This window comes from Sardina pilchardus, chromosome 12 (assembly GCF_963854185.1).
Source record: "Sardina pilchardus chromosome 12, fSarPil1.1, whole genome shotgun sequence".
In the NCBI taxonomy this organism is placed as follows: Eukaryota; Metazoa; Chordata; class Actinopteri; order Clupeiformes; family Clupeidae; genus Sardina; species Sardina pilchardus.
The window spans coordinates 16,837,689-16,865,594 of NC_085005.1; the positions used below are offsets into that span (position 1 = coordinate 16,837,689).

The window sequence follows — 27,906 nt, forward strand, 5'->3', positions numbered from 1 at the left end:
GTCCGTGTGTGTAACGCTGTGCATGAAGAAGTCTCTGTCAGAAGAAGTTTAACAAGGTAAATTATTATTTCATTTACCGTTAACGGAAATGCAGCACACTTGGGGTCTGTGTACTTTTTCGTTCCTTCATTATTCTATTTTGGAAGTTGCATGGGAAATGAAAAAGGAGTTGTATATGATTTTTTACGCTGATGTATGACTTGTGAAATTGAATCCAGTGCCACGTTTTGATATATTTTACGTATTGAAAATGAAACACTGAACTTTTGGAAAAAACAAAAACCGAATTTTAAAAAAGGTCATTCTGGATTGCATTTGGGTCTATTTTGGACCCAGGTTTTGGGTGACCAGTGGGGTATACTACGAACATCGATTAGTGCGTTAGCGAGGTATGTTGCTCTCAAAGCCAGGGTATGCTGTGACACGAAAGTGGCTCTGTTTTAGCGTAGTAATCTTGTTTTAATATAGGCGGTCTTGTGCATCTCCACGTTTCACGATTGGCCAAATTCACCCAAACCCAGAGAACGCGCTCTGAGCTGAAAGCCTAGTTGGTACTTTGGAGTAAACTGTAACCATTTTCGGAGGCTGTTGGCCTGTTGATTTGAATGGTGAATTGTGAACAGGTGGCCTGTTGATTTGGTGCATTTAAACGGCATCAAAAATGGTTACAGCTAACCCCAGTAGGCTACCGCCTAGTTTGATAAATTCACCCCTCAGTGAGTTTCGTGAAAGCCACTGCTCCCAAACAGGTTTGGTTGGCATCTGCCTTGATAAATTCACCCCTGAGGGAGTTTCGTGAAAGTCAAGTCAAGTCAAGTCAAGTTTATCTATATAGCACATTTCATACACAGAGGTCATTCAATGTGCTTTACATAAACAAAAACCAAACAGTAATTATAGCAGATAAAAGCATAGATGGGCAAAGAGTAATAATAATAATAATAATAAAAAGATCATAATAGAAAATAAAAACAAAGCATAAATCAAGATCAAATCAATAATTAACATAAAAGACTCCAGATGGAATAATTAAGAGACAGTTAGCAGAAAGCATCTGAGAACAATTTGGTCTTAAGTCTAGATTTAAAACAGGCTGCAGTTGGGGCCTTTTTAATGTCATCAGAAAGTTGGTTCCAAAGCTGAGCCGCATAGCAGCTAAAAGCTGCTTCGCCATGTTTAGTTCTAACAGCAGGTTTTACTAAGAGGTTTTTCTCCTGAGACCTCAGAGGACGAGAAGGTGTGTACTGCTGAAACATGTCTGATAGGTATTTAGGTCCTGCTCCATTTACTGATTTATAAACAATTAGTAGTGCTTTAAAGTCAACTCTGTGACATACTGGAAGCCAGTGCAGAGATTTAAGAATTGGAGTAACGTGCTCAGTTCTTTTTGTTTTTGTGAGAACCCTAGCTGCTGCATTTTGAATCATCTGAAGCTGTTTGATAGTCTTTTTAGGAAGGCCTGTGAAAAGCCCATTGCAGTAATTAACCCTGCTAGAGATAAATGCATGAATGAGTTTTTCTAAGTCATGTTTTGACATTAGCCCTCTCAGTTTGGCAATATTTTTGAGGTGATAAAAAGCTGATTTAGTTATCATTTTCATGTGACTGTTGAAATTTAGATCACTGTCGATTAATACACCGAGATTTTTAACAGTATCCTTGGCTTTCAATCCTTTTGTTTCAAGGAGAGTGGCAACCTTAATTCTTTCCTCCTGAAAGCCACTGCTCCCGAACAGGTTTGGTTGGCAGCTTAAGATACCATGGTGATACAGTGACACTAGAAAAGATTCACTTTCGTATGACAGCATACTAGCTTTGAGCGCAACATACTGTACCTCGCTAACTCACTAATCGAGGTCCATAGTAGGCTATACCCCACGGGAGGAATATTGTGGTCGTGGAGATGGTTGAGTGCGCGGCGCGCGAAATGGTGTAGCCTAGCCTACTTCCAGGGAAAAGATAGGATCAGTCAATGGAATAGGCTAAAATAAAGGAATGAATATCATAAATTAAAAAATGATCGGAAATGTCGTCTATTTTTCTAATACTATTATTTGAAGATGATTACACATTTTGAAAACAAAATACAGACATTTCTGCTTTTATTCTTTTGAATAAAACACCAAGTTGCACCCTTTTCACAGGTTTTTGTTCATGGGTTGCTCACATTTATCCAAACCGTCAACAACCGTGGACAAATGCTATCTATACATAGGTGGCATCAAAGCATCACCGAACCTGCACCATTTTTTGGTGTTTTGTAGTTCCAGCAAGACGATAGCTGGACGATAGGCGCGGGAAAAGTTGAGTACAGTTTGTTTGGGATTGCCATGGCAACGGCGATCTCTACCAATCAAAGGTTCTGCTTTCACCAGTTTTACACGTTAGGGTGTCGGGTAGTGTAGTACTCTCTCCTTAAATCGTGAATAAAGCATTGTTTTCTCAAAACAAGGTTGATGCCCCCATTAACTTTTGACATCTATATGAGCAGGTATAATCGCTTAGTCACATCGTAGCTGGTTTTAAGTCTACCATGGACGGTTACGATGTTATGGCTTATTCTCCAATTGTCAATGGAGAAATTGTATTGGATTTTTTCTTCCGGACAAGGCTGTGGGCGGGACTGTGGAGCTCTAGCGGCTTGGCTTAGTGTGGTTGGCTCTCGTCCGGCTGCCAAGAGCCACTCACAGCATGGCAATCTACACTCAGATGAAAAGGCGTGAACCAGGCCATTTCATCCTGCTACATAAGCACATTTTGTATTATGTTCTTCTCACCCTTTTGGTTTTTGGACCTATGGACGCCGCGGGAGTGAGGGCTGCGTGCGGCTGTTATCGACTAATCTGACGTTGATGGACAGGGTTAAGCAATAGACCTCTGAAGTTCGCCTACAAAAAAGCCACCATCTTTGCCCAAATAAGGAAATCCGGTATCTTGAGATTTTTTCTATGGGAAAATAACATGGGGATTTTCAATTATCGCACCTGTTAAACTCTCGCGGGGATGATGACATTGGAAATGCAGACGTTTTTCACGACACAGTTTTGTCCACTGCCGTCTAGTGGATAGGCTACTGTGATCGTCGGCAGGTGAAGACGGCACACTTTGATATTTGCTACCCCAAAGCTAACTTACAATGCAACTTGCCATAGGCAGTTAGCTTCAATTAACTCCCGGATCTCCTTATATGGGCAAAGATGGCAGCTTTGGATCCTCTTTGTAGGCGAACTTCAGAGGTCTATGGTTAAGCGAAAGGTATTTTACTTGGTTGAACAACTGGCGAATTCTCAATAGCCTAGCCTATAAGATTGTGCATCGGCCAGCCTAACGAGCGGTCGGCCAGGTAAACTGCATAGTACGCTGCCCTCTCCAAGATGCATGTTTTCCTTGAGAAAGTACCTCGTCGGATCACCATATTTTTCAGGCAGTGGCTGATTAGTCAAATAAAAAAAGGTAGGCTATGTGCAGTTCAGGGGCTGGTTTCCCGATAACGTTAGTTACGAAGACTCCATAGCTTATCAAAGTTGTTTATCTTCATAGTCGTTAAATACTTCTTACGAAAAGCTCCTTATACGTCCGACGTGCAAGGCGCTGTCCATCATGAAGGTGCTGAATTAGTTGATATCGATTGCTCAGAATCAGGCCATTTACAATGTTCTATGGTTAGTCAACACGTTATCAAAATTAACGCACATATTTTGTTTGAGCAGGAGAGATTACGCACGCAGGCGCGCAACTAGGCTACTTGTTATTTTACTCGGCTAGGCTATCTATGGTTATCAGCACACAATGTGAAGCTAAATCACTAACTCAATTAGTCATCATGGATATCGCAAGTTTTTTAAACAACGAACAGAGAAAGAATGGAAGATGGAGGCAGCAAAGCTAGAGGTGTTATTCTAGATGGACAATAACAAGGTAGACAAGTTGTGTGCTTGTCAGACGTTAGACTAGCATTACAACTGTTTAAAACCAGACGTTAACGGTAGACCGTGTACAGTTGAGACACTTTTTGCGTTTTGATTTTACATAAAAATAGATAGTGAAAAGAAGTGAATTTCCACATGACATTTCACATGACGTTTTATGAGCTTGTAGACTTAAATATTATCAATCAATAATACCCATAATTAGTTTATATTTTCCACAATTAGCTCATAAACATAAGGTGCATTTTTGTCTCGACTGCTTCTCAACTTCACCATATGTGGTAGCCTACAGTTGAGACAGTACCATGGTACAGTTGAGACACCCATTTTTAATTAAGTATAGTAAACTAACCGTTCATTGCAAAATTCAATGAATAAAACCCTAGAAATTGCAAAGTGTTTTTAATTTAACTTCATTAATTTAATTTACATTAGCATGTGTTAAAGGGGTTCGAAACATTCAGCGAAGCCGTCCAACAACATGCCCTTTGGATCCTGTCCCGTCTACTCTCCTGCAGTCTATAGCACCTGCTATTATACCAGCAGTCACACATGTATTTAATACTTCACTCAGTTCTGAAATAGTTCCTTCTTCTTTTAAACAGGCAAGAATTACACCTTTGCTGAAGAAAAGTACACTTAATTCAACTGATGTGAAGAACTACAGACCTGTCTCCCTTCTTCCTTTCTTGTCAAAGGTTTTGGAGAAAGTGGTCTTCAAACAAATGTGTGACTTCCTCTATCAGAATAACCTACTATACCCTATGCAGTCTGGTTTCAAGAGTGGTCATTCTACTGAAACTGCTCTTCTATCTGTGACTGAAGCATTGAGAGTAGCTAAGTCCTCTGCTCAGTCATCAGTGTTAATTCTGTTAGATTTATCTGCAGCCTTTGATACAGTTAACCATGACATTCTCCTTTCTACACTATATGAACTGAGAATTTCTGGGAAAGCTCTTGACTGGTTCAAATCTTACCTTAAAGGGCGTTCTTTTAGCGTGTCTTGGCAGGGACAGGTATCAAAGTCCCATGACCTCACTACAGGAGTCCCTCAAGGATCAGTATTAGGGCCCCTCCTTTTCTCTATTTACACCACTTCTTTAGGTGGGATTATTCGCTCTCATGGATTTGAATATCATTGTTATGCGGACGACACTCAACTTTTCCTATCCTTCCCACCTGAGGACTCTAGTGTTTCCCATCGGATCTCTGCATGCCTGAAGTATATTTCAATCTGGATGAAGGATCAGCACCTTCAGCTTAATCTTTCAAAAACTGAGCTCTTGGTGTTTCCAGCAAAAACAGCCATTCCCCAACAGATCAACATCCAGCTTGATTCATCCTCATTGACTCCAACTAGATCGGCACGTAACTTGGGTGTCATAATTGATGACCAACTTACTTTCTCTGAGCATGTTGCTTCAATTGCAAAGTCATGTCGGTATACCCTGTACAACATTAGGAAGATTAGACCTTATCTGACACAAGATTCCACTCAGCTTCTTGTACAGGCAATGGTTATCTCCAAGCTGGACTACTGTAATTCCCTGTTAGCTGGCCTACCTGCTTGTGTATTAAGACCACTACAGTTGATTCAGAATGCTGCAGCACGACTGGTCTTCAATCAGCCAAAGAGGACACATGTAACCCCTCTCCTAGTTACTCTCCACTGGCTCCCTATAGTAGACCCCGAAGCCGCCGCCACGCGCCGCCATTTGCGCCATTTAGAATTTCAGCCGCCGCCAGCCAATAATTTTTGTAAGCCAAATTGAGCCGCCATCTGATAAACTTTGGCTGAGCCAAACTTAGACTTGGACTTGTTGCATCTAAAAACAATTATATCACATAGAGGGTACGAAAAATAAACGATACACAAGGTTTTCCCACTGTATTCACCACATCAGTCTTGTGCTCGTTGCTACGATACACAGGACTCAGTGAGTTGACGGCCAATTAAAAGTCCACGTTCTCTGCAATGTTTTTGCTTTCTCGCGCTGAGATGAAATGGGGGAAAGAAGCCAACGGTAGCCTTATTTTGATCTCGCTTTTCATATACTTTCCTAATTCCTACGAAGTTCTACTCGGACTTGAAAATCTTCAGGGCCCGGTTGCACAAACATCAAAACCAAAGATTGATGATATGAAACGTATTTTGGAGCGGACAGAGTTACAGCATGCGATATTACTGCGACTGCAGCATTTCACCATCTCCAGAAATTGCTGCGCTAGTTCACAATGCATGCTTCTACATTGAAGTGAAATGTGCAGAGCTTTGTTAAAAATGATATAATAACATTGTGTATTGAGATCTAGTACAACATAGGCATCTGTAGGCATGAAGAGGCAACTTAAGCCATTATCAGCCATTAAAAATTTGGCGGCTGCAGCAGCCATTTAGGTTTTGGCTGAGCCGGCTAGCCAGCCAATAACTTCATCAGCCAGCCGTTATTCTCAAAACAAATGGCTTCGGGGTCTACCCTATAGTAGCCAGAATTAAATTTAAATCTCTCACTCTGGCCTATAGGACACTGTCTGGATCTGCTCCTAGCTACTTCAGTTCTTTGATCAAGATGTACATTCCCAACCGCCCATTGCGATCTTCTGAGGAGCGTCTGTTATGTCGACAAACCATACATGCTAGGTCAATTTGTAGATCCTACTCTTCAGTGGTTCCATGTTGGTGGAATGAGTTGCCCAGTGCTCTCCGTTCCAGCAACAGTTTTGGATCTTTTAAGAGGGGTCTTAAGGCATATTTGTTTAATATGCACTTAGTTTTTTGAGCGTTTGTTATGTGTTATGGTTTGTATAATAGTATTGTTTTGTTATAATTTGTCCATTGTTAGAATTTGATATTTATTCTGCTATTGTCCTTAAATTAGCCATACCATTCTATAGGTATTGTTATTATATAATTAACTGAGTGACTTATTTGATTGCTATTCTCATTTCATTGTTTTATTTCTCATTAGGTTAGTGCTTAAATGATTGTTTTATTGATAATATTGCTATTCTCCCTATTTTGTAATTGTTCACTGTTAAATTAATTTGTATTGTTATTTGTCTGTACAGTATGTCGCTTTGGACAAAGGCGTCTGCTAAATAAGCATAACCATAACCATAACCATAACCATGACCATGTACAAAACATGTGACGCAGGAACAGATATGGCCACCGTACAAATGGAATGTTGGAGTAATGACGCTAACAATACAATGTGTGTCTCAACTGTCCCCGCAGAGCACCTCGCACATTTCCCTAGATTTTGCAACGACCTTACATGACATAATGTCATAAAATATGTCAGTTTTTTGGGCATATGATAACGTTTGTAATGATACCAATTATGTATAACAGTTTCATAAGGGTATGAGCTATTCATTGTGGAAGGCACACGGTGACGTCAACATTTTCTTATGAGAAAACATCTTTTGCCGATAACTTTGGATTGGAGATATTTTTGTCATTAAAATTTTCCATGGTCGAAGAGGACACTAATACGCATGTGCATAGCAAAAATCACAACCTGGACTTACTGCGCATGCAAGATATTTAAGGTGTCTCAACTACGCTTGATTTGTGTGCGTATAGAGATTGAGAACGTGACGTAAAACGCAACGCATTTTGGGAATAGGTGGCCCAAAATTAAGTTGTTTTACTGACGTGCGGGAACAACGAAGTGCAGTTGTCGAAATGGCGTTTACCTGCTGTGTTATAAAATTCAATAGAGTAACATGAAGCTTATCTTTTATAGTTTTCCAGCGTGGGAAAATAATAGTATACGTCATGTTTCAGAGGTGACAAAAAGGCGAGGAATGGCTTGGATAGCAGCACTAAGGAAGCGCGAGATTATGTTCTGTTTTTCACACAATTTTTTCACGCTTAGTTTTCATTATTATCATGCCAGATCATAGACCCAGAACACTAGTTTACATGGGCTGGCATCAGGCGAGCCAAACCTACCCATAATTCTTTGTGTTTTGATGACTTTGGTCACATGTCTTAGCGATCTCTATACCATAGCTTTAATTCCTGCAGGTGCCCCTGGTCAGATGTGTAGCTGTATTAGTTGCTTTCAATCCCTTTTTCACCTAACAATGTTCATTTTAATTTACTCAAACTGGCTGTGAAAGTGGTTTCTTGTGTTTGAACTCAAAACTTGAGTGTTTCGAACAGCTCCCAACAACACTCAGATCGGCTTTGACAGTCCGTGACATGATTTACGTGCTTTACGCGCGTGATCGCCCACCTGTTTCGAGTAGTGGAGCAACTTTACTTTAATGTATATTTATTAATTTACCTCCGCCAAGGAGGTATATGTTTTCATCAGGGACCGGCGTCTGTCTGTCTGTTTGTTTGTTTGTTTGTTTGTTTGTTTGTTTGTTTGTTTGTTTGTCTGTTTGTTTGTTTGTTAGCAAGATAACTCAAAAAGTAATGAATGAATTTCACTGAAATTTTCAGCGAATGTCAGGCATGACCCAAGGAAGAAACGATTAAATGTTGGGAGTGATCCGTAATTCCGTCGGGATTCCGGAGCCGTTTATGTATTTAGCTTAGTGGTGTAATGGCATGGTATGGCCACGTGGTGGCGATCTGAATAGTTTAGGTTCAAATGTATGACAACCTAGGAAGAAGAAAGCAGGCGGAGGTAGCTGCGCTCTCTGAGTGCTTTTCTAGTTCTGTATGTAACATTGTATTGTCATACGGTATTATGACATTGAATGTTGTTTTGTTTATTTGTGTCTTTAAGTATCAATTAAAATAAAATAGGCTCATTCGGATTGAGCTGCGGCTGACTTAAAGGGACACTTCACCTATTAGCATTACGTTTTGTATCTTTAGAAAACCAGTCATGTTTTTGAATGGTCGTGCATCATTCCCTTAGCCTGACGAGCCAGACGCTCATCAAGATGTAGAGTCTGGGAACTCACCGTAGTCAGGGCTCAATCGGAGGGGTGGGATAAACAGTTGTCTTTCACATTACATCTCCGCAATAGGATAATGCTAAACGAATCATCTTCTTGTTTTCAAATAGCAGGATGCGTTACCGTCGCATGTTAGTCACCATTATGTTAAGCCCGCCCACCGACTTTATACACACTGTGATTGGATCGCTTGATTTTCCAGCTCTCAGCTTCTAAGCTCTATGGATCGTGCCTAGACTGCCCCGCCAGCCAAATTACATTTGCTGCCGCTAGGGGCGTCTAGATTTCTAGGCTATCATTCCCTCAGTTTGCCTTGAGATGGGAGAAATACGGATTTCAATGAAACCCATGAATAGGACTTCCTGCTTTCAATGATGTAAAATGATGATTTTTACATCATTGAAAGCAGGAAGTCCAACATCGAAATCCGTATTTCTCCCATCTCAAGGCAAACTGAGGGAATGATGCACGACCATTCAAAAACATGACTGGTTTTCTAAAGATGCAAAGCTTAATGCTAATCGGTGAAGCTGGCTTCATACGTCAACGTGAGCTTGAGATCTTTAACGGGAGGGACGAAAGTTTAGACGCAGCTGGTCCTGGAGTCCTGCTGCATTTTGCCTGACGTGACTCGTGGGAGAAATCATTCTTACTCATTAAAATGAGCATGATGACTGACGAAATGATAGATAGATAGATAGATAGATAGATAGATAGATAGATACTTTATTGATCCCCAAGGGGAAATTCAAGGTCCCAGTAGCTTAAGACACCACACACAACATACAGTACAATGTAAACAATGTAAACAGGAAAAATAAAAAGCAAATCAACAAATCAACATGACTAAGGGAGCAGTAAAATACTAGATAAGGTATGCATGAATGTACTGTGGATTGGTACTGTGATACTGTGATACTGTGATCCAGTCTGAGGTGTGTGTCAAGTTGGTAGTGCAAGTAAGTCCAACAGTGCAGCAGTGCAAGATTAAATTCTAGTGACCAGCAATAAATATGTACAGTACAAAATGTAAGCATAGTAATAATACTAACAGTACTAGTATAAATATATGGACAATTAAAATAAACTTAACATAGTAATAATATAAGAGTTAGACGTGAGGGTAGACAAAGCCATGCCACTCTACATAAACTCTAAATAAACTGCTATGATGTAAACCACTGTTGTCATACATGGTTAATTGTGAGATCTGGGGCTGGCATTAGAGAGATAACCTTGGACGTTACTTGCAGTAACGTACAGTAGCCTGTCCTATGGACAACACGCACAGGTGCCCCCAGCCCCCATTCATGTCATCAAGTCATGTCATGTGACTCAAGTCTACACCTCAGTAGACTGCCCTGTGCAATGGACTAGATGCACTGTACTGTTTAGCATTCTTCAAGCTGAGCGACTGAATGGCCATTTCACTCACACACCTGAAACGTAATTGTTTTATGTTTTTTTTTTTTATGTTAGGCTCAGATTTAATAATTAAGAAGTTTATTTTAAACACTTACCCTACTTCATTTCCAGATGCAGTTCATCATAAATTCCTGGAGGAAAATTGTGCAGAGAAAAGGAGAATTTCTTCTGTTAATCATAATTTCTTGCACACTTCCACTTCTCTACTTGGAGAACAACTATCTGTACTTAGAAACACCATCACCCTGTGCCTGCGGACATTGCCTTCACGGGAAGAACGATTCCTGGTTTTCTGATCACTACAACTCCTCGTACCATCCGCTAATGTCAGCCAATAGTAGTGTCCTAAGCAAAAGTACAGAGAAATGGTGGAAGGTGAGGAACCAGGCTATTCACATTTTTTTATGAGATGTGTTAAATGTGTTGTATCCAAGGACTTGTGAGGTCAAGAGGAATCTGGAAATAATTAGTTTAAGTAACGAATTTGAAAAATACGCTATATTGATTTATGAATGATGGGTTCGGCTGCCTATGGGCTATAGGCGAAATTAAATTAATCTTTCCCAGATTAGTTTCATTTAGAGGTGTTTGGTTGGTTGCAAACATCACTATGAATAGGCAGTTTTGTATACTCAAATGGCTATACTTTGTTACATGAGACAAGGATTCTGTATTTGTACTTTATGTTTTATTGACAGGGTTTGCAGCGCGACAATAAAAGACGCAACTATAGCGAGGTTGTGGAAAAGTTGTTCAAAGTCATTCCTAACCAGGATCACTATCTGGATAGAAGTCCAGACCGTTGCAGGTTGTGTGCTGTGGTGGGCAACTCTGGGAACCTGAAGAACTCTCACTATGGACCAATGATTGATGCCAGTGATTTTGTCTTCAGGTAAAGAGGGGCGTGTGTGTGTGTGTGTGTGTGTGTGTGTGTGTGTGTGTGGGTGGAGGGGTGGGGTGGGGTGGGGGTGGAGGCAATATATTTGAGACATTTTGAGCAATAGTGTAAAACTAGGATTGTAGTAATAGTGGGGGAGTTGAGCGCAAACATTTACTTTGTCAAATTTGGTGTGATAGGCTACTTTTATCATGAAATGATCCATTGATTTAGCCCATTTTAGCTGAACCCCTCCACTACAACCATCAATTCCGACATGAAGACGAGAATGTTATCCATTTGATCATCTATCTAGATGTTGATATTTTTGATGGCTCTGAGATGGTGCTTTTCAAACTACGGGCAGTGGACCGGCATCACTCCACGATGAGGTGACTAATGGTCTGCAGAGCCACCTGATGCTTGTCGGATATTTTGTGGTGCAATATAGACCTCTGAAGTTCGCCTACAAAAAAGCTGCCATCTTTGAGATTCGGTATCTGGCGATTTTTCCTATGGGAAAATAACATGGGGATTTTGAGTTGCCGCCCACTCTGAATTGTAACCTAACGTCATTAACAGGCGCAAAATTGTCACAGATTAATGACATGTGGGACGCATTGCACTGGAATATCCGATTTGTTTGTTTAGACTGTAGACACATGAACAAATATCCGATCCATATCTGATTTAAAACCACATAGGAAAAGGGCCTGTATCCGATCTGAGGAGATCGGACTTCATGTGTTTTTTTTACTGTTTACACTCAGTGCTTGAAGTGGGCCGGTGTGCCATGGTATCTGGTGATCAGTTCAGATTGTGATATTTGCATAAAATTAGTGAATAATCAACAAGTCCCTCCCTACTTGTTAACAGCGCTCTGCTCTGCCTCCGCCCCTCGAGTGCTGGAGATTCACATTTTCAGGAAGCGAAGTGAGCGAGATAATTGGGAATAAAGATCTTGCCAAAAACATGCGGACATAACCGATTCATGCAGGTGTGCTTAAGCATTATCCACACAAGATGCTCTAGAAAAAGGAATTGTTCAAGTAAAACAACAAGGTTTTGTTGGGTTTCGAACATGAGTCTCGCGTGGGCAAAATGTTCTCCGAGCTGCATCTTTACCACTGCACTAAGGTAAACATTGCATGACAACGAGCTAGCGTAGCTTATTATACTGCAATCATGACGTCCATGTTAAGTGTGATGGCTCATGACATGAGCAAACACAGGAATGCAAGCCTTAAATAATACAGATTTATGTCATACAGTAACAACAAACGGCCATGACCTCATTTCAGACGTTGTTCATTTTGAGGGACAGAAACACGTTATCTAATACGCAAAAAATATGAAGATCACTGTGGACCTCGAACTGCTCATTAAAACGTCAATATTAATTGTAACTGCACACCCTTACTCAACTGCACCACAACTCTTCTGAAATCACATTAGGGTTTGTCTTAAATAACCTATGGTCTTCCCAATAAATTAATGTAGCTATGTTATGTTGTGACAATGTTTGTCAGCCGATCAATATTAGGCTACTACATTCTACATTAGCAATAGCCTACATCTGAAGAATGTTTTGCAACAGGCTATAGGCTACGAGCAGTAGCTTTTTAAAAAATCTATTCGCTGAGATAAGCATGTGACATTCTGTGAGATATGACCCACAATTTAACAATGATAGATGATCACATTTTTGCCTTACTTTTTACCCCAAAAACGGAATAAAGTGGTAGGGATCATGCCTGTTTGATAGTAGGCTTCAAGTTGAAGCAAAGATGAACCTACTTTAGGCTACTGTTTCGAGACTTGCATGCCCATGTTAAATTGTGATATCACCAGTTAACATAGGCGTATATTTCTCACATATGTTAACCGGTGTTAAAGGTACATTATGTAGGATTTTAAGTGTTTTAGTACCTCAAGTCAACGTCTTCATTCATAAATAGATCCTCTTTGGTGTAAAATAACATATGCCAATGATCTGACTTGTCCTACTGGCCGAAGAATCACTTCCCGGCATTTACATTGAAAGGGACGTTCACAGGAAGTCTTCCATGTCTTTCCGGTGTATAGAAAAATATGAACTGCCGAGTGGGACATAAAACACTACCGCTACCGCTAAACACTACCGCTAGGGAAAACGCGTTTTTGCATTTCGCGTTACACAGAGAAGCAGCGTGAAGACGGTCATACTTAACCTACAGACAAGCACTGCACTTAGTGACATAGTTCATGCCTTTAGAGCAATACAAGCATTAGCCTATAGTGTCATGTCAAGTTGTTAGCTGCTGCTATGCTAATATTACGATAGTAAGCTAATGTAAAAACAATATAAGCATGACAACGTAATTCACTATGTTGCTCGAGGAGTAATTACTCATACATGATCATACAAATTATTCAAAGAACTTTAGAATAGCTTACATCATCACTGGAAAGAAAACTTGATGAAGTGGTAGAAGACATCTTGAATGAATCTCGACCCATTCAACTTCCCGTAGTTCTAGCCATCTTGCAACGCACATTTGAAAACGCGTGGCGTTAGAGCGTGCATGCAAAATCAAATTTAACCACTAGATGGGAGCAAAAACTACATAGTGTACGTTTAACTTTGACTAAAAGCCAAATAAATTAATGAAAATCACCCCATTCCTACAGCAGCTTGTGGTGTAGGGGTATAAACAGCTAGCGGTCTGATGTTTTTGTCCAGGACATCCAAGGTTCGAATCCAGCCATCTAGGCTAGGCTACATTGTTTCATATAATTTTTTGCTATTCGCACAGCATGTGTCGTATTTGTGTGATTAATGCTTAGATGAACATGTATTAGACATACACTGGTGATGCTTTCAGCGATGGGCTATCCATTATTTTCTCTCACTTGCAAGTATTTTGTGAAAATGCGAACTCTAAGGGGCGGAGGCAGAGCAGAAGTAGGCAGGGCCTTGTTGAATATTCACTGATTTTATGCAAATATCACCAGTTAACATACAAACCAGTTAAACTGGAACACCGGAACGCAGTTCCGGAACTCCTGTATTTTCGTCTTTTGGGTTCCGCCACTTTTTTCTGCGTTCCGGTAGGCTACTTACTGAAACTGATCTGACGCAGCAACAGTGGCCCGAGAATAGACAATATCACAAGACCGATGAAAGACTACATTACTACATCTATGATGAACGGTTCGCGAGATAATTAGCGTTGAAAATTACAGTTACATACAAAAATGAATGTCACATTCAGTTTTGCGTCATACCCATTCTTCTCTGTGAAATATTTTACGATTTCGTAATTGCCCTATGGCAAACTACATATCAAAATAAACAGGACATCCTACTGATTCCAATGGCGTACAGAATGTCTCTGTATAATTAGCGGTAGGCCTAATCACGAGAAATTCTTTTTTTTTTAATCACATCAAATTTCTGCATTTTTTCATACCTCCCCATTTCCCCCACTTCAAAATAATTTATTTTTCATATCAGAAGTTGTATATATTCAGACCCCGTGTTTGTCATACTGTATAGCCATGGCAGATGCTATGCCATTTCAGGACCCAAAATAGCAATAGAAAGAGCACTTACAGTCACTCTACTCTCTTGTTCTGACTTTTGATCTTGAATCTCTGTTCTTGGCCAGTTGTTAATATTGTTAATTAAATCAATGTAACAAGTAGGCTGCAGCCTATTTCACAGTTTTCTTTAACTTGGTCTTTAGCCCAAAGGTTTCTTTAAGGTTCTAGGGCCTTAAGCCCAGTCTGTTAAGCCTAAGTAGGCTATCACACTGGTTCATGTTGTTTTAATGGTTTTTCAGTATTCCATTTGTGAATTAGAAAAAAGTAGCCTAGGCCTATAGGTTATTGCTTGAAAGAATGATTCAATTAAAATAGTTTTTGAACCAACACATCCTAAATACTTTTTTTTCACCGCACAAATGTCGGAAAATTAGAGTTCCTGCACTTATTTTTTCCCACTTCAAGCACTGTTTACACTGTCGTGGCACAGATCGGATTTGGGGGGCGCTGTGGCACAGCAGGCTACAGCGTTCGTACCATTTACGGGTCCGAGTCATAGACCTAAAAGAAATGGACAAACAGACTCCGTTGTTCTCAATGGGAGTGGGCTGAAACAAAAATCTGTTTACATTCCATCGTACTGCGCAGACTCGTACTCATTTTGTGACATTAGCCATCCTGTACATTGCTGTAACTCGTCTGATAGATGGGATTTTCCAAACATCTGTCAATGGAAATGTTCCCATTTAAAACGTGTCTCCTCTCAAGTTAGAAAGTGCAATAAGACCAACTGAAAATGAAACCTGGCGTTTTTCTAGGCTGATTTGACATGGAACTACACTCTCATCTGGCGTAATAATCAACGCCACTTGCAAACTACTGGCACTACTACTGCTTGTTGTCTATGGGGACTATTTTCAGATGCTGCGTACGATATCACTGCGCCTACGTTTGCGAGTTGAGCCGCATTCTGTGCGTTGGCAAAGAGTGTGAGAAGCTACTATCACCTGTAGATAAAAGTATGTTGTAAAACGAGATTGCCATGTCTGAAAATAACCGTCACTGTTTTGGTCCTGTATGAAAACTATGGTGGGTATCCAGAATCAAAGTAATAGTAGCCATGTCTCCCTAGAGGGTTTTAAATCTGACATTGACCTTGCCAGTTATTTGAACTGTTTTTATACCCGTTTTGATGAGTTCGATTTCACACAGGAGGTTCAAGGACTCCAACTCAAACTTAAAGACGGTCAGCCACACATGTAGTGATGTTGAAAATGTCTTCCGTAAGACAAAAATGAATAAAAGCTGCAGACCAGATAACATCTGTGGGCGTTTAATTAAGTCATGCACAAGGGAACTGAGTCCAATATTTAAATTTATTTTTAATAAATCTCTACAGACACAACACGTACCCAAAGTTTGGAAAGATGCTGTAGTGGTTCCTGTCCCTAAACGTAGCAAAGCTAAAACTCTAAATGATTTCAGACCCATTGCTTTAACCTCGACTTTAATGAAACATTTTGAAAAGCTGATAAGGTGTCAAATTCTAATGAATACTGAACATGTATTGGATCCCATGCAGTTTGCCTATAGGCCAAACAGGGGTGTAGAAGATGCCACTCTTACCATACTTCATATACTTCTCAAACATCTTGAGGAAACTGGCTCCCATGCCCAAATTCTTTTTGTTGATTTCTCATCAGCTTTTAATACGATCCAACCACATACAGTATATATGTAGTTATCCAAGTCATACTGTATGTCAATGTCTGTCCCATTTGGTTTACCCCACTGTACATGTCTATGTGTTGTTTTGTAAGGATGTCAATCCTCTCTCTAACTGCAAACCTAGTTTACCCACGGGTACCAATTAAGTAACCTGAACCTGAACCTGTGATCACTAAAGTGTCACATTTTTGTGACAGAAATCACACTTACCCAAAAGCCAACCATCCTGCACAGCGCCAGCTTGGAGCCTTCTTCCCACATAGGAGACCCAGCATAGCTCACTGCCTAGAGCAATGGCCAACTCTGCCAAGTCTCCCACGCTGTGTCTTCTCTCTGCATTTAAGGTGTTGCCCTCTCTTGATTGTCTCAAGAGGAAAGCACTCATCATCAAATGATCAAAGGGTCACAAGGGCAGTTGCTTGACCAGGTTTAGTGTGATCAAATGCTGGGGTCGTGACTAAAGCGATGATGCAATATTTCTATTGCACTGTCACACCATAAACTGCCTTTCAACAAGAGTTTGTATCATAGATGTGTTTATTTGTACAAGCAGATTTCATTCTCTCTTGATCTCTTCATGAATGACCATTATACAAGCAGGATGAATAAAGGACCTACCGAAGGTTTCGAAGAGGATGTAGGATCAAAAACTACTCATCGCATTATATACCCTGAAAGTGCTGTTGATGCTGTTGTCACCAACTCCACTCATCTCGTCCTGTTTCCCTTCAAGACACTGGACCTGGAATGGTTGATGAGTGCCTTCACCACACACAACATCACAAGGTAGGAAATGCTAGCTAAGACTGTTAGTATGCTTAGTACTGTAAGCCATGTATGCTTAAGCTAGGTATTGGCACACCGTATATCACAAGTAAACCTAAACCTGAACATATTCTTTCCGTGCCATTTTTTAGTTTTTGAATAGATGGTGCTGTCATTAGACACAGGATCTCTGAAAGGAACACCTGTCATCTGTATTCTACTGGTTAATGAAACTTGGAAGCGTGACCAGTTCTATCCCTGACTGGTAGGAAAAAATAAGGGTTGGAGGAGTGATTGAACGGAACTCTCCCACATCCACCAATGAGTTGCCCTCGTGCAAGAACCCAGCTATTAATTGGGTGCTGGATTGGTTGCCCATTGCTCCCAGTGTGAGTGTTTGATCCTAGTATGTGTGTGCTCCTGATTAACACCAGCCTTTTGGGAAGTTAGCCTATGTGCTATCTATCCCAGAGTTAGATCAACAGAAACATACCATTCTCTTTTCAGTATGTGTAATAGCTCAAAGATCACATCACAACCTCCCTGCCTTCTACATTAGACACACTCCAGTCAGCCTATAGGTCAAACAGGCATTTGCTTCGAACACTGCAGTCTCTCACCTGTTTACCCATCCAGACACATCAGGAAACTTAGAGGGCCCTATCTTGGTGATCTGAGACACAAGGTGTTGTGCTTAAAGACATTTAGACCAGTCCACAGAGTGGTTTTGCGATCAGGGGCTGTATTCACAAAGAGTCTTAGAGGGGCCATTTTATGTAAAACTCACGTTTTCTGTGCTTTTGTACTTCCATTTTGGTCAGTGATGCTTCTAAACACTCCAAGTGTGGAACAAAACCGTATACTGAGTTTTTGTGGGTTAGTTGAGAGATGCACTTCTGTAAGCCATTCAGACGTCACCCCTATTGTACTTTGCTATTAAAGCAACACCATGTAGTTTTTCAACCATTATAAACATTTCCAAGACCTTGTGATGGTAAATCGATTTACAATAGGTTGAATGACAGGTCTGCCATAGCCTGGTGTCTGTATCGCTTTTACTGGCACTACGGAACTTTGGGTTTCGGGTGGGAACCCGAGCACATACATCTGACTGCTTTACAGCATACCTCACTTCCCCCACCACTTCCTCAAATTCAGTGAAATCCCAAACTAGCATGTATGTTGCATAGACAGAAAAAGATGTTGATGGCCGAAGCAGCAACGAAACCGAAAGTGTTATGGTACAAGTGTAAACTTTGTACAGCCTGATGTTGAAGTAGCGATTTATGACGAAGCCCCTTTTAGGACAAAAAAACAGTCGTAGCCTAAGCCTTCTAAACGGTGTGTACAAGTTTGGTAGGGGCTAGCCTACATTCTTGCGAGTAGGCCTAAAACACGATTAGACAAACAAAATAAAATGTTTGTTTATTTACTTTTCTGGTGAAAGTGTCTTGCCTCAGGCTATAATGCAAATCAACTTTTCTACTTTGCCGATAGCTTCATATTATAATATTAGCTTCATATTATAATATTGACGATGCCATTACCTACCACACAAACAATTGAATTAACATATCCATTCTGTAAACAGTATAATGACGCTGGCTTATAAACATGAGCTGGATTTCGACCACGTCGCTCGTTCTTGTAAACATGGAATCAGTTCCGGAGTTTGGTGTGAACAGCAGCGTATTTGCATTTAAGGCCACAGGCCCCAGAAACAGCCTATCCTAAAACGGACTGAAACTGGCGAGAATGGAGCTGGTGCCACGTTTACACAGGAATAGGGATGGGTATTGATACGTTCTTATCAATATCGATGGCATTATCAATTCTGCCTATCAATCCAATTCCTTATCAATTCTCTTATCGATTCCCAAAAAATGTAGGTGCACCCACATTTTTCATTGCATCGCCTTTAACGCCAAAAGGTCACCTTTTATCGATCTCCTTTCAAATAATGTGAATGATTTTTTAACAATAAGGCGTAGAAAAAGCTTGTCTTTATTTGAAACACAATAAGGAATATACATATTCTTTATAAAAAATTATAAAGATTTATATATACAGTATATATGTAATAATATAATTCTTTATATATTCTATACTGACATATCTGATATTCATGACATTCATGACTATTCATTTTACAACTCCGCCTCTTTAATTCAGCTGTCAGCTTGAAGCCTCAAATTGTAAACAAAGTAGCATAGTTGGCTAGCTTATTATAGTCTACTGGTTGGACTGTTCAGTTTCCCCACGTGTGTTTAAGTTTCAAGGTAGGCTAATACTTTTTCTCCTTGTGACAGGCCCTTTTGAGTCTTAGAGTTGGAAAACATTGAGATGATCAGTCAACTTGAATGCAAGAGTTTCAATCAAATTTGTGCAGTATGCTATGATGCTAACCGAATTTAATTATAATTTAGCTAGTCGTCTTCTATGCGTCATTGCTTTCACGATTGTGAATGTGCATGTCGAGGTGTGGGTGTCCATTGAGCGCGCACGAGAGAGGGAGAGAGAGCGGGCCAAGGAGAGTTGCACGCATAGTCTACAATTAAAACTTGTGAAGAAAACGTATGCTTTCACACGAGCAGCGTCAGGTGCACCTAGAATTTTTTTGCCCTGGACCGGCAACGTTAACACCCCTCCGTAGGCTGTCGAACACATGACACTCTTGGAGCTTAATCCGCTTCACGGACAAATGTTTTAACATATTGCTGGTATTACTACCCTTACACGATAACAATAGGCCTACTACACTGGTTGCAGATGGCAGAATTTTCATCACATTTAGTGAAATGGAGCCAGGCTTTGGATCTCCTCCTCCTCTCCATGATGGTGGCTGCTTCGTGGTTGACTTGTGTAGTATGAGTCGTTGCAGAGAGCGTGACGTAAATGTACCGCGACCCAAAATTTCAGGAAAACCGGAAAATGTCCGACGTCATGCAGGCTGAGGGAATCGTTAAGGGAATCGATAACAAAAATGACGTACGATGTCGATGGAATTGAAACCGGTTCCAAGATAGGAACCGGTTTTCGATGCCCAACCCTACACAGGAAGGACTCCGGTTCAGATAAGACACACCCAGAATTGGCTCAAAAGAGGAGATTTTGTTATCAGTCCAAATTAGAGCTTCCACAGTCCTGAGCGACTTCAAAAATAGAACAAGAAACACACAGGAGAAAAACTGTCGACGGCAGAACACAGGCAGGAAAAAGAAGTGAACAAATTGAGAGTGTGTTGTCCTCACTGCAGTGTAGCAACTGTAGCTATACAACCATGATGCAAAATGATGACAAGTCGTAGCGAGCTATTTCTACACTGCAGTGTGCTACACTACACTGCAGTGAGGACAACAGAGGGAAGCGTAGTTGCAGAACCCCATTGTGTTTCTTAGTTTTCTTATTAGGGGCCAAGCAGCGAAGCTACGAAGGCACCTATTGTGTTTCTATGATTATTATTCTGCCACAAAAAAAAAAACAGGTCAATTCAGGGTGGTGTTTGATTCAAGTGCCCAACACTCTGGAATCTCCTTAAATAACAACTCCCTTCTGGGAGTGCTCATGCGGTTTCGAAAGGAAAAGTTTGCTGTTATGGCAGACATACAGCAGATGTTTTATGACCAAGTTCATACAGGGAAATCGGAGTGACGCCCTTAATTAGTGACAACGCAACCTAACCAGTCACCTTTGCTCCTATACGCCTGCGCTAGTTGAAGTTCTTGGCGGTCTCCGCTGCCAGATTCACCCAACTCTTGCGCTATAACGCCGCTTATTTGCTCCCTCCTCCTCCCCAGCTCCACCTGTCTGCTTATAGTAAATAGGGGGATTTTTTTTTTTGTGATCAACATTTTTATTGTTTTTCAGATGGGGTGGGGTGGGGTGGGGTGGGGTGGGGTGGGGGGGGGGGTTACAGACACATCCAAAGTCATATGTGACTATGTTGAATTGAGAGAGAAAAAAAAAAATATATACAATAATAACAGAAAGAGATATACATCACATTGGTAAGACAATACTTAAAGCAAAAAAAAAATGTTCGGCAGGTAGAGATCACAATAATGATTGCCTAGCTGTTGTCCCTGGTCCAAGAGATTATCCTACATGAGAAAGAGTTCCAAGCTCGTACAGTCTTTGGTCGTGCCTTATTGAGTCGCGCAGTTGTATGCTCCAGGTTGACAATGTTGACAAGGCTATGGATCCAGAATGATTTCATACACATATCAGGAGTAAACCAGTTTTTCAAAATCGTTTTCTTTGCAGAGGTAAATCCAGCAAATATCATTTTGAACTGCATTTGCTTTAGGTTTATATCAGAATTATCATTAAGGAGACAGAAACCAGGATTGAGAAATGACTGGACAATCCCAAAACATGTGCAAAAATGTTCCAGGTAAAGCAGTGTTACATATATGACAGTGGTTTGTAGCTTGTAATTTCATCTGGAATCTCTTATGCGGTGTGATGTAGGCTCTATGTATGGTTTTAAAGTGAATTAGTTGATGAGCTAGGTTTTTAGAAGTCATACTTAGATTGCACCATATTCTCTCCCAATCTAGGTTTACATTTAAATTCCCCAATTCCCTGTTCCATGTGGATTCAATTGGTAAAGCCTTGGCACTGTGCTGAATTAGTGCACTATATATCAAAGATACAGAAGATCTGCCCAGTATTGGTGCAATCCATTGTAACATGGGATGTGGGGGGAGGGGACAGTTCCAGGGAACTCCATAAGTTTTTAAGGCTGATCTTAGCTGAAAGTAAACAAAATAAGAGGACGCAGGAAGAGAGAAGCGTGTTCTTAGGTCTTGTATGGAGCAAAGACCTTGAGTATCATATATATCACCTAATGTATTCACTCCAAGAGATGACCAAGATGGTTGATGAAATGGTTTGTTACCGCATAATAACCTCAGGTTATGCCATAGTGGCGTGCTCTGACAGAATTTAGACGGGTTACCCATCCAACGTTCTGCTTTCTTCCACACTTGTATAGAGTTTGCAATGATGGGCCCAAAATTATTTTTAATTGTTTTGTTTGTTACATTAGAGAATAGGATGTCTTGCAGCCTGTGTGGTAATATCTTAGCAGACTCAATCAATCTCCATGCAGTAGTAGACTGTGGGTCAACCCATGTGCTGAGTGCTCTGATCTGAAATGACCAATAATAAAGTTCAAAGTTTGGTACTGCCAAACCACCCAGCAGTTTGGGTCGTTGCAGTGTGTTCAAACGAATCCTAGGCCGCCTCCCATCCCAAATAAAATTAGAGATCATGGAGTGAATGTCTTTAAAGTAATTCGGAGGGGGGCAGAGTGGAAGCATAAAAAAAAGAAAATTCAGACGGGGCAATACGTTCATTTTAACTGTATTAATTCTACCTTGGAGAGACGTCCTTAGATTGCTATGAATGTCTGATTTAATTTTGCTTAGCCTGGTGTTGAAGTTGTCTCTGTTAATTTTGTGTATGTTTTTGTAGATTGTAATGCCCAGATATGTAAAAGAGCTTTTAGTCTGAATATGGATGGGAATCGGAATATTTGTGTGTGTATTATTTAGAGGCATAAGTGCAGATTTTGTCCAGTTAATCTTGTAGCCTGAAAGGCTGCTAAAATTATCAAATTCCTTAATGACTGGGTGAATTGAAGTGGTAAAGTTATCTAAGAACAAAATTATATCATCCGCATACAGAGATATAATATGATTATGGTGACCAATTTTCATAGGGGAAGCTGTAGATTGCCTAATGGCTTGTGCTAGAGGTTCCAGAGAGAGACAAAATAAAAGTGGCGAGAGTGGACACCCCTGTCTTGTTCCACACTGCAAAGTAAAAGGGGGGGAGATTATGTCACCTGTCAGAACACTTGCTAAAGGTGAGTGGTATAGTGCCTTGATCATTGCTATAAAGTTATGTCTGAAACCAAAGCGTTGCAATACTGCCCACATATATTTCCACTCTATCCTATCAAAGGCTTTCTCTGCGTCAAGAGAAAACACGGCACAAGGATTTGGGTGTGTCTCTGCCATCTCTATAATGTGTAGCAACCTTCTCATGTAAATAGGGGGATTTTTGTTAATTTTTGCTTGTCTTATTTATTGTGGCAGCAATTTACAGTGTTACTTGTATTTTATGCAGCTTCAGTTTTGCAGCTTTGCAGCTTTCACTTTGCAGCAGCATCTTGAGCAGATCTAGGGCGCCATGACCAAGCATACTACCTTGTACTTATAATAATAAACTAATAAAAATCTTATTTACTAATTCTGAGAGTTTCACTGTCTGAAATGGCTTCCTCGTAGAAGAAAAGCACAGGAACTATTTGAGATTCTTATGTGTGAATTACAATGATGTGGCAAATGAAGTCATAGACTACAGGATGAAGGTCCATGTTTTTGGACCTTCAGCCCGTCTCCAGCAGTGGCAATCTATGGGCTTAGAAGAGCTGCCAAAGAGGGTGCGCAAAGATATCAAATATAATAATTAATTTGACTATAAGGTAATAAACTGACACCTCCTCAATATTGAATTTTTGCCACTTTTTTCCATTTATTTTTATTTTTTGAATCTTATATTTCTAATACTCATCCACTCTTGAGTCTTGTTTATTAGAAATGGAAATATCTTCTCTAAATTCTGCTATTTAATTGTTCTTTTTAAAAAGTTAATCTGGCTCTTGAGCACAATAATTTTCATTACTGATACATTTATATTTATGAGTACATGACAAAAGCGTAATAGTGCTTAAATTCAGTCTGATACCCCCAGCCTGGCTTTGTATAATTCACTGGTAGTCAGCAATTGTCTAATCAGATACATACTTAGAGCTACATTCTCAAGAGGTCTGCGCTCACATTACCTGGTGAACTGGCCCCAGATACCATGAGTTTTATCTGTGCATAGGCAATTCCTGTGTCTCATTTTACATTGTCATTTCAACACATTGTAAAATCACAGCATGTAAACAAGAGCATTTTGGAGTTAGAATGCCTATTTCATCACTTTAAAAACTACAGGTTAACTGCTGGTGTAGCCTACCCCACTTTCAGAGAATTTTGCTAAGCTAGGCTAACAGTGGGGGTTATTGTATGTAGAGAAATGAAGGGTATACGTCTGCTTGACTGATTTGTCAATAATTGATCAGAGTACATGACTAATAATTTCATCCTGTCCTGTCCCCTAGGACGCGCATGCGTGTGATGTCGACATTAAAAGCAGATGTAAACTTGGTGAGTCACGTTAAGATGGCTTTTGATATACAGTATTTGATATATTAGCTTATGATACAATGATGGAAGGGACTGAAAGAGAAATATAAATGCAATGTGGCTAATGCACAGGAAATTGTATTTTCTAAACAAATCACTTTATGTATTGTATTTCTTTTAAAAATCAACGAAAAAAAAAATCTTTGTAAAACACTTTTGAATAGTTATGCACATCATGGACTGAAGGCTGGAGTCAGTATGTCAAAGGCAAGCTATCTACTGTGTGCTTTTGCCTCAAATTGTTTCTTTTGCCTTTCCTCAGGCGATGGTTGTTAATCCCACTTTTATGAAATATGTCCACCATGTTTGGCTGAAAAAACATGGCGAGTATCCATCCACCGGATTTATGACTGTTGTTCTGGCTCTGCATGTCTGTGACCAGGTGAGACATTTGATCATTTTATATTGCCTATGCTGCCATACAAGCTGAAGAGTCTGAGCCTGTACACAGATTTCCCGTTTACCAACAAAACTAGATGCGCCGGTCACGTAAGGGATAACGGCCGACGAGGTGACCGGTTCGATGGAAATAATGGCTAGGTGGAGGTCTAGAACTCCGGCGACGTGCGAAGCACGGAGACGGAGTTACCTCCGCCGTGCCATTATTTCCATCGAACCGGTCGACCTCGAAGGCCGTTATCCCGCTTATCTCCCGTTTGTATTCATAACCTGTATATTTAGAACATAGTTTTATTCCACCGTTGCGTCCGTTAACATCGCTAAAACTGTCTTGACTGTGGGACTACTTTCCGCCACATATCAACTTTCTACTTGCAGGACAAAACTGCCGTTACTAGTTCTAAATGGATAGTTGCTATGGCCAAAAGCCAGTCGTTAGTTCTAAATGGCTGGTTGCTACGGCCAAAAGCCAGTCGTTAGTTCTATCTCTGCCGTTGCCAAGCGGGCATTTCCCAGGATTCTGATTAACTTTAACTTTGAAAGATCGCTACTTTTATAGCCTACATGGCATCCAACTAGCTACAATCCACCTCCGTCATATGCTACAATGTTACTACGGTTCTGCACGTCTGTATTTCAGCTTGGATGCAACGTGACAGTTCATTTAAACTTCGCAACGAGTTTGGCGAATTAATATGCAAGTGTGATACGGGAACTACTTCGAAGGTAGCAGGTTATACGAAGTTAATGGCCACCCCATTAGCCAATCAGAGAAGAGAATTCCATTGTTGAGGGAGATAAGTAAGGGATAACGGCCGACGAGGTGACCGGTTCGATGGAAATAATGGCTAGGTGGAGGTCTAGAACTCCGGCGACGTGCGAAGCACGGAGACGGAGTTACCTCCGCCGTGCCATTATTTCCATCGAACCGGTCGACCTCGAAGGCCGTTATCCCGCTTATCTCCCGTTTGTATTCATAACCTGTATATTTAGAACATAGTTTTATTCCACCGTTGCGTCCGTTAACATCGCTAAAACTGTCTTGACTGTGGGACTACTTTCCGCCACATATCAACTTTCTACTTGCAGGACAAAACTGCCGTTACTAGTTCTAAATGGATAGTTGCTATGGCCAAAAGCCAGTCGTTAGTTCTAAATGGCTGGTTGCTACGGCCAAAAGCCAGTCGTTAGTTCTATCTCTGCCGTTGCCAAGCGGGCATTTCCCAGGATTCTGATTAACTTTAACTTTGAAAGATCGCTACTTTTATAGCCTACATGGCATCCAACTAGCTACAATCCACCTCCGTCATATGCTACAATGTTACTACGGTTCTGCACGTCTGTATTTCAGCTTGGATGCAACGTGACAGTTCATTTAAACTTCGCAACGAGTTTGGCGAATTAATATGCAAGTGTGATACGGGAACTACTTCGAAGGTAGCAGGTTATACGAAGTTAATGGCCACCCCATTAGCCAATCAGAGAAGAGAATTCCATTGTTGAGGGAGATAAAACGTTATAAAGTTAACCTAATAACCAGCTGCTGTAAGCTACAATCGGCATTTATTCTTATTGTATGCCACTGTTGTCTAAATGATGATAACATCTCATTTCAGAGTTTATTTCAGAGTTTGTTGTTTGTTTTTAATATTAATATAACATCGTTGTTGTGGTGGTTTTTGGCAAAGAAATGCATTCCTGAACATTCTCTAACCATTGTCTTTTCAAATGGTGCTGTTTTCGGCACCAAAATTAATTTGAATCTTTTCACGGAGAGCAGCGCTGCTTTATGCTGTTTATGCTTTATGCTGCCTCTTGGTTGCGCGCACGTTGTCGTGATGTTGCATAGAAGAAATCTATGTATTGCCCCTCATTATCCACTTATGATTATCATAAGCTCATTACTACTACAGAATTGCACCTAAAAAGGCAAATGCATCTGTGTACGGTACTGAGATTGTCCCCAGTGGTAACACTTTATTTTATAGAACCATTAGTTAACCATTAACCACCGATTCTTATTCTAGCTGATTTATTTTGGGTAAATCCTTAATAAGCAACTAGTAGTTGGTTGTGATCTAAATGTATTGATATATATATTGTATTATGGGTGGAAATAGAAACGTTATAACCTTTTATTACACGGGTCTTCCCAACACTCGGAGGTCTAATATTTCTCGATAACAGACCGTTGCTAACAGACCGCTGTCAAGGAAAATGGGGTTTTTCATATCCATCCCCAAGTAGTCTGGTCACTTCTTGCAATGGAACTTTATTCCGTAGTGAAAGCAGATGGTTGATCAGCTGTGTTCTAAAGAATGTTTGACTGGAGTTCAGCATGTGTTACAAACTACTTGTTTCTCAGCCACAGCCACAATGAAAATGGTAGACCTAATAAATGAATGTAAAGTCATATCATGTGGAGTTTATTTTCGATAAAGTCAGATGTATACATATAAATGAAAGATCCTCTCTTTTCAGGTCAGAGTATTTGGTTTTGGAGCAGACAGGAATGGGAACTGGGATCACTACTTTGAAAGAACACCAAAACGTTTGAAAACTGGCAAACATGGGGGCGGTTTTGAGTATAACACAATCAAGGAGTTAAACGAAAGAGACATAATTGAAATGTATCGAGGATGGTGAGGGCCTTCTTTCTGAAAATATTGGCAATCTATGGTGATTTGATTTTTGGCAAATTATTCATATTTACATCTGTAATTAAATGACACGATAATATTAACATCGAGATTTGTCTTTTTTGGTGACCCCAAGATGCTACAGTTATGTATCTAATGGATTCTCATATCGTATACAGTACCATCCTCTTCACTGTGCATGGGGGCAAGATAAGCTTGCCAGGATAAGGACACATGTTTATCACTGTTCCAGTTGATTGAAACTTCCTGGTTATTATTCTAACTGTACTTATGGGCATTTCAAGTGCTGGTCCCTGACTTACAGAGGTTGCTATACTATCCCATTTAATTGTGTTGTCTTGCTTCTTTGCCTTGTTGAAGAATGACTATAGTGGGGCTCTTAAGCACAAGAAATGATAAATGCATCCAATTTT

The 27,906-nt window shown here is 40.4% G+C and overlaps 1 protein-coding gene across 2 annotated transcripts; it reads left to right on the forward strand.

Moving 5' to 3' along the window:
* LOC134097818 (CMP-N-acetylneuraminate-beta-galactosamide-alpha-2,3-sialyltransferase 1-like) lies at positions 1-27,707 on the forward strand. 2 transcript variants are annotated; one of them, XM_062550764.1, is made up of 7 exons: positions 1-56; positions 10,389-10,652; positions 10,976-11,169; positions 17,005-17,193; positions 24,350-24,395; positions 24,697-24,816; positions 27,315-27,707. In XM_062550764.1, the coding sequence occupies exons 2-7, from the start codon at positions 10,389-10,391 to the stop codon at positions 27,477-27,479; spliced, it is 978 nt and encodes a 325-aa protein (XP_062406748.1). In that variant the 5' UTR covers positions 1-56; the 3' UTR covers positions 27,480-27,707. The 2 variants fall into 2 exon arrangements, with proteins under 2 accessions (XP_062406748.1, XP_062406749.1); XM_062550765.1 differs by having other exon boundaries at positions 17,008-17,193.
* The last annotated feature ends 199 nt before the right edge of the window (positions 27,708-27,906 follow it).

Bases quoted from the DNA above. Each gene is read 5' to 3' on its own strand.
- LOC134097818 (XM_062550764.1), top strand. From the start codon at position 10,389: ATGCAGTTCATCATAAATTCCTGGAGGAAAATTGTGCAGAGAAAAGGA. The intron at 10,653-10,975 runs GTGAGGAACCAG...TTTTATTGACAG, and splicing joins GTACAGAGAAATGGTGGAAG to GGTTTGCAGCGCGACAATAA. The intron at 11,170-17,004 runs GTAAAGAGGGGC...CCATTATACAAG, and splicing joins GCCAGTGATTTTGTCTTCAG to CAGGATGAATAAAGGACCTA.